Source organism: Orbicella faveolata, unplaced genomic scaffold, assembly GCF_042242905.1.
Source record: "Orbicella faveolata isolate gen_17 unplaced genomic scaffold, um_ofav_v1 contig_1, whole genome shotgun sequence".
In the NCBI taxonomy this organism is placed as follows: domain Eukaryota; kingdom Metazoa; phylum Cnidaria; class Anthozoa; order Scleractinia; family Merulinidae; genus Orbicella; species Orbicella faveolata.
In genome coordinates, this window is record NW_028301536.1 from 15750001 (window position 1) to 15757500 (window position 7500).

The window sequence follows — 7500 nt, forward strand, 5'->3', positions numbered from 1 at the left end:
CCGCCATCTAATAGCTTACTCTATCATTAAAAGGATAAAGTAAAGTTCAGAACCTAGGGGTTCATTAAGAGATTTACATTTAATAGTGCTTAGCTCCATATTTTTCAGCAGAATGAAGTGGTTTGGAGTGTTACTAGGGGAACAATAGCTGAGAGCAGTATTTGTCAGGTTGGCCCAGCATTTCACTGATAACAATAATAGGCACTTTGCATATTAAGTTTGTCACATGACCTTGTCAATCATAAAAAAGTTGCAGAATTTAATGGATACCAGAAATGGAAAGAGTGTGATGAAATTAGTCAGCCTGCAATTTTTTTTGTCTACATTTTAAATCTTTATGACAGTTTGAAAGTTTTAAAAAATTATTTACATTGCTTTGCCATCCAGTACAAAATCCTTTAATTTTTCCAGCTTCCCAACTTCAGTGAAATCAGGTACTTATAAATCGTCATTTTTGTTGAATTGGGCTGATGCCTCTCTGCTTCCAGGCTATCCTATCCTCTGCAGCTGATGCCGCCACCACCCAAGATTTTAATCCTTTCTCCTTAAGCTCCCTTTCCACTGTTCTCCTCTATGTCTGTTATGGTCGACCCCAAAAACATCTGTAGTCTCAAAATTGGAAGTCTTACAACTTATTTCATCATGCTTTTTCTATTTCTAGCATCCATTGTATACCACAATCATTGGCAACATGAAGTGACAGGGTTATGCAAAGGGTGTTCAGCTGAGAGACACTGTGAGAGAAAAGTGTCTTGCCCAAAATCACAGTTCATGGTGACATAGATCAGTTTTTGAATCTACAATATAGACACCTCAGTCTGGACTGGCACCATTAAGTGACAGTGCCATGCATAATTGGGCTGTTTAAAGTGTAAAGTGTACGTCTGTCAGGGCCATAGTTAGTAACAAGAGATCCAATGTACTTACCTTAGGTAAAAAAAACATTAAGTTATTATTTTCTTTATTTTAGTACCCTGTAAGAGGCTATGCATTAATAATAGGCAGAACTAAGAAAATTTTTTTTTTTTCAGATGCCTCAGAAAGAATTTTGGTCAATAATCATCAGCATATTAAGTTATTTTTATCATATCTTAATCAAATTCTCATTCAGTTCAAATTACAATGTAGTTCTTTACATGACTGTGTATTTAAATTAGTGTAATTAAAGAACAACAGTGATGCAAGTATCCAATAACATACAGTTCAAGTGTGGAGTCATATTCAAGGATGTAATTAATTTTGTGACTGGATCTCTGTTTTTGGACACGTAGACAATTCCAGAGTCTTGTATTGTTTCTCCACTGTTTGTAAAACTGTCATATTTGCATACTTTCCTGTCTTGAATTCATTTAGACCCCTACTGAGAAGACACAAACAATATCAACTTAACATGACTTGGTTAAGGAAAAACTTTACCTGGTCACCCAACAGTGGATTTTTAGAGTAGATCCTTAACAAGGCACCATGAGCCACAATACAGTACATGCAGTTGTTTGCTGAACTTGTTGCAACTACGATCATTTCTTTTTCAGCTTTTGTTAGATTTCCCTCTCTAAGCATCAGTGCATCATAATACATGAAAAAAGCACGGAATTCATCAGGCCGATGAGCTAGAACTTTGAAGACATTTGGTAAGAAGCCACTCTAGGAAGCAAGAAAATGCAGTGTTGTTGCAATGTAACCCTGTACAAGTTGACTAACACTTGATTTATAGTCAGAAAAATATTCTTTCTGGTTTAATGTTGTCTAAATGAAATTTTAAACATAAATTTCACTAATGTGACATAACTTATTAAGATGTACCTTATCCAAGTGAAAGGGACGCACCAGGAGAATATTGTCCTGAGGTGTCTAGCAAGCCAAATTTTACAGACAAATGTATGGAAAATTAGAAAAATTAACTGAGTGTCTTCTGGCCAAGCTACATCCTCCAAACTTGGTGAATACAATCTTCTACCTAATATTTTAATGTTGTGATTCACAAATTGTGTAAAATCGAATTTTGGAAAAAGTTATTCGCCATCAGATTCCCATACAAACACTGTAATTTTTGACCACTTTGCCTATCCGTCAAGATGGCGTTGAAAACCATGATAAGGTCAATTTCAATCTGAATCAGATACGGCTTAAAATCAACACGATTTAAAATAATAGTTGCAAATACAAATCAACTCTATTAAGAAGGATTTGTTTCATGTGTTCAAGATGGCGGAACGAGACGTTCAAGACTCTCCTGTCAGTGTTTGAAGTCCTACGGTGTTAATTAATGCTAAAAGGGCACTAATTATGGTAGTTTGAACACTGCTCGGTTTGTCAGCATTGAGATTCCTTTGTTTTAAAGCATTTTTGTAAATCGCACTATTTGGGACCCAAATCTCAAGACTTTTGGGGGTAATTTTTGAGACCTCAAGATTTTGGGGCTTTAAACATTGGAACTTCAAGAATGATCTAGCTGGATCATTCAGGACAGTGCCCAGTCCAATACTTAGAGAATCTTGGACTGGGGAGGGAGCAATCTGACTGCTTGATTTTAGTTATTGGCCTATTGAACTAACTTAGTCATGTCATAATACGGTACAACCTTTGATGCCCACCCAACACACCCCCGCCCCTCCCATACACTGATAGTGTGTAATCTTGAAATCCCTCTGCCCATGTTGTGAGACCGGTAGGTACATAACGCAGGTCACAGGTTACAGGTCACAGGTTACAGAAAATTCAATAAAAATAAGTTAGACATTCCGTTAGGCTTTTAATGTGGTTTTGTTCTAAGAGTAAAATAACTAAGTTGTGACAGTTGCACATTGTACTGGAACTTGAAGAGTTCTTTGTCTTGTTTGTAAGTCTGAAGACTTTGTCTTCACTTCACGTCAAATGAGGAGAATGGAACGGAAAAGAACCTCCTTGTGTGTAAAAAAAACAAAAAACAACAGGGTAGAAGAGGAAAGTTTTAAGGTAAGAAAACAGCACAGCTGATAAGTTATTTTGACCTCAGTTCCCCTGAATAACTGAAAAATTACCTAGGGAACTATCAACACACGTCTACTTTGCTAACTATCGACTGTACTACAATCACGAGTTGCCGATTATGATTTGTGACTGCGTACATTAACATGTTAGTTGTCACAAAATTGAGTGATGGTATTTCATGTGATGGATCCAGTCGTAAATTCTGAAAAGTGTTGCTATTTAGTTGTTTTACTCTCAAAACATAACCGGAAGGCATGGGCGATGCCAGACATGCATGATTGTGACGTAACTGGAAATGAAACAAATAAATAAACATGAAAAGCCTCATGGAATGTCTAACTTATTTTCATTGAATTTTCTGTGACCTGTAACCTATGACCTGTAACCTGTGACCTATGACCTGCATTTTGTACCTGCTGCTGTGAGACCCAGCAAGCGACAATCTTGTAAAACTTAACTTTCGTGCAACTATTGTATAAAACATTAAAGAAAACAATTAATTTCCAATGCAATCCTTGTCCATTGACACAGGACGTAACACATCAATAATTCCGATACTCAATCAAAATCGATAAACATCGATAATAATTAATCAATTAAAATTGGAAATCGATCAAAATTGATGGCCAGGTTCTTTGGGATTATCAATTTTGATTGATTTTGTTAATTAAGGTTCCACTAGTATCAGTTTTGATCGATTATATCGGGGACTGAGGAAAAGCAACTTTCAAAATCGATCCTGACATGTGACGCTGAAAGAATTGCAGTCGCTTCGCCTCCCAGTTGTTTTGAAATTGGCTTCCTGAGTATATTATTAGCGGGTGTTTTGTCGCAGTATCCCGACAGTTTCTCAAAATCGATAGAAATCTATACCTGATGCTTAAACTACTGTGATTATCGATTTTGATTAATTTGCTTAATTGATTGATTATTATCAATTAAAATCGAGTAATATCGATTTATCGATTAGGTTTCCGATGATCGATTTCGATCAATGTGTTGCGTTCCGATTGACAGTAACACGGCACGAAAAATTGGATTTATTCTAAATTTGATCCTGATCAAAGTCGAGGTCAAATATGATCGTAGCTTTGATCCAAACTTTGACGTGCGTCAAATGTGTGTCAAAAATGTCATGGCTTTGCCGATACATTTGATCCATGACAAAGAAGAGGGCAAATGTGATCTTAACTTTGACTCCACCTTTGACCCACGTCAAAGGAGGAATCAAATATCTTATGAATTTGCCATACATTTGATCCTTGTCAAAGGCAAGGTCAAACATGTCAATAACTTTGACTACAGTTTTGACGTGCGTTAAAGGTGTTCAAAGACACCACGGCTTTGCATACCTTTTTGATCTCTTATGTCAATGGCGTTCAAAGGCACCATGGCTTTGCATACCTTTGATCTCTTATGTCAAAGGCATTCAAAGGTGCCATGGCTTTGTGCAACTTTGATCCTACGTCATGTCAAGTCAAAGGCGAGGTCAAATATGGCCATATCCTACGACTCCTCTTTTAATGCCCTAATAGCCTGTGTTTTCGTATTTTTTTCCATTTTAACGATTAAATGAAAGCTTGCTTTCTTGCCAATGTGTATTTTTTTAATAAAAAAAGTTTTCACTTGACTTGGAGGGGGCACAAGAAAACAGCTCGAAAACAGCTCGAAAAACAGCGGGAAAAATGTGGCTAGCAGCGGCTTCCCACATTTTTCTGGCCAATCAGAGAGGAGACTAAAGGTCAATGAAGTCGGCTGTGAGGAAAGCAGACATTTTTCTTCATTTGGCTTCATTATGGCGGATCTGGTGAAATTTTCATTTTGCTTTGGACCAGGAAAGGTAAGTCTTTGAATTTCGTTCATTTGTTTTCAATGTTCAGAGAATAACTGAGTTTAAAAAGTAAATTAAACGCAGCAATGGCTACATAAAGAGCTATGAATTGCGTATATTCATAGCAGGACAGATCCTTGGCAGTGAAAACATTTTGGTTGAAGATTAATTGCACTTGACTGAATCACAGTTGATCGGCAAAGCTCTTCGTTAAGAAAAGACAACACTTTATTTTCAATTCACATTTACTTATTTACAAAAGTTGACAAAGATAATTTTTTTTTCTTACTCAGTTAAGTCTTGTGCATTAAATTGAAGTGTCTGTCATAGCATAGATTTTAGCATGATCAGTGCTTGAAATAAACGCAACTCAATAATTAAGCATAACCTTAACTCTATCTATGTATAAATTGTTGTGCACAATGCCTCTGGTAATTTCTGAGCTTAAACAATTCCCTAGAAAGAAAGCTCATGAAAATATGAAGGAAATTTGCATTGAAGGAAAAACTCAGTCAGCCATGCATCACAATCCATCTCGACCTGACTTAATTATTATATTCATTATACCATTGAAAGAGTTGTTGACTCTGAAAATTTAATCTATGGATAAGTTTCTGCTTTTGTCTCTAGTTACCATTCTATTGAAAAAAAGTTCTGTTTGTTGCCACAGTTGAAATTATGATAATGTTTGTTCATTGATGTTGATAAATGACTTCACTGGTTTGAATTTAACAATTCGAATGTGGTTTAGCATGGTCTGTACTCTTATTGACAATGATGGGAATCATCACAGTGGTCAAAATGTTGTGGAGTCACGAAGCACAGCCAAGTGAGTCCACAACAAATTTTGACCCCTGTGATGACAATCAGATTGCAAGATCAGTAGCAATTGTAGTAAAAATATATTTTGATATTTGTTGTATCAGGCTTATGGATCAGTCATTTGGAACTCCACTATCTAATATTAGACAATCGCTCTCCCTTAATCAATTTAAATCTAAGTTGAAGAACTATGATTTTGATAGTGGTCTTATATAAATTTTATTTTGTTTTTATACACGGCTTCCTTTTAAAGCAGGTTTTTATCATTTCTCTTATTCTAGTAGTTATTTACAATATTAAATTAGTTCGGTAGTTAGATTTATTTAAATTAAATATTGTATAGTCCTGAAGGAAATACCATGTCTAAATAAAGATTTTACCTTTACCTTTACCTTCCTGCCCAACCCCCCTCCCCCCCCCCCCCCCCCCCACCCTGGAACCTGACAGGCATTTGACATTTTGAACTGTTTCCTGGGCTAAGAATGGTATCATACCAGGTGATCAAATGCACCTACCCTGTGACATTTGCAAACCTGAGTAATAGAAATGTAGATTGAGTGTCAACCAAGGTGTCAATGGAGTGTCCACAGAGTATCGATCGGGTGTTGATCGAGTGTCAATTGAGAGTATTGATCAAGGGTATCAATCGACACTTGACCACGGATGCCTTTAACATAATCCAGCTTATCTTTAGTAGGTGAAATTGTTACAATGTTTGATAAAAATCAAACTTGCCATCAGTTGCAAATTAAAAAGCTGACCTCATAATAATATTCTTATGTGACCTCTCTGGACAGTACCAATAGCTTTAGAGTTTCATGTCTTGGTCTTTTGAGCAGTAGACAATTAAATGCCAATTAAAATCTGACTAGTGGAAATTTGCTTATGAATGTTGTTTTTATCCTTCAGCTAGCCATTCTAGAAGAACTGAAGATATTAACAGAATAAATTGGGAGAGGATACAATATACAACTCTGTAGTTCATAGTCAACTCAGATGCAGTTTAATCATGCAGTGCTCCAAAGTGTGCAAACATCACAACATTTTGGTAAGTAAAAGGCCGGAATATTCATTTGTTATTTCTATATTTTGTAGCATAGACCATCTTATAATTTCTTCAGCCACAACTTCTTACATCTTTTCCAGCAAAGAAAGCATATAAAGAGATTTAAAAAACCTGGCTATAATTTATTAATATTATTTTAATTGATCATTTTTATTATAGTCTCACTCTGTGAAAAAAGAGTTGTTTCTTTTTGGTTCATTTAAGTACAAGTGAGGAAATGTTGTCTTTCTTATGGGACAAATACATCAACTGGCTCACCTGGATGAAAATTAAGAAATTAAAATGTTATTGAAAACATGCAAGGGATGGGAATCTTTTTGGTAAATGAATCAAAGTTGCAGAATGTTGTAAACCAGTCTCAGGAAATGTTGGTTTTTGATTGGTAAAAGCTGAGTTTTGAATCTAAATTTTGAGTGGTTGTCTGCAATATCAACTATTTTGGTTTGGCCATCAGGTTTCCAAACCAAATTTTTTCAAGCAAAATTAATAATATGATTAATTCATAACTATTGATGGGATCAGTAGAGAATTTAAGGTGTAGAGGATTTGATAATAACTTAGTAAAAGTAAATTGACAAAGACCTTTATTTGCTTTCACTCAATTTAAAATTTTGTTGACAAATTTGTCTGAATAATTACCATCTCCCTCTATGAGATGTGGCTGCTGGGAACCATAGTGGTTGTAATTTCATCATCTTGGACTGGATTTTTGTTTCAATGAATACAACAGCTATGCGATTCCATACAGGCATGTCTCATGTTAAATTATTTGAAGGGGTGAGTGCAAAACCATGCTAAGTGACGATTTGGG

The 7500-nt window shown here is 35.7% G+C and overlaps 1 protein-coding gene and 1 long non-coding RNA gene across 4 annotated transcripts in view; both read right to left on the bottom strand.

Moving 5' to 3' along the window:
• Positions 1 to 7500, bottom strand: part of LOC110049730 (uncharacterized) — a 20804-nt gene that overhangs the window by 837 nt on the left and 12467 nt on the right. For 2 of the 3 annotated variants that reach the window (XR_016207960.1, XR_016207958.1), the window contains exon 5: positions 1534 to 1644. Coding sequence is in view for 1 of the 3 variants with exons in the window: in XM_089291941.1 (XP_089148067.1) it covers positions 1417 to 1644 (228 nt within the window). In the remaining 2 variants the exon portion in view is untranslated. Of the gene's footprint in view, positions 1 to 1416; positions 1645 to 7500 lie in introns of those variants that run through there. The other variant, XM_089291941.1, reaches the window with a different exon arrangement.
• LOC149118217 (uncharacterized) lies at positions 4539 to 6041 on the bottom strand. Its single transcript, XR_016207967.1, has 2 exons — positions 5069 to 6041; positions 4539 to 4624 (listed from the first exon to the last, which is right to left on the bottom strand). It is a non-coding gene; the product is annotated as an uncharacterized LOC149118217 (long non-coding RNA).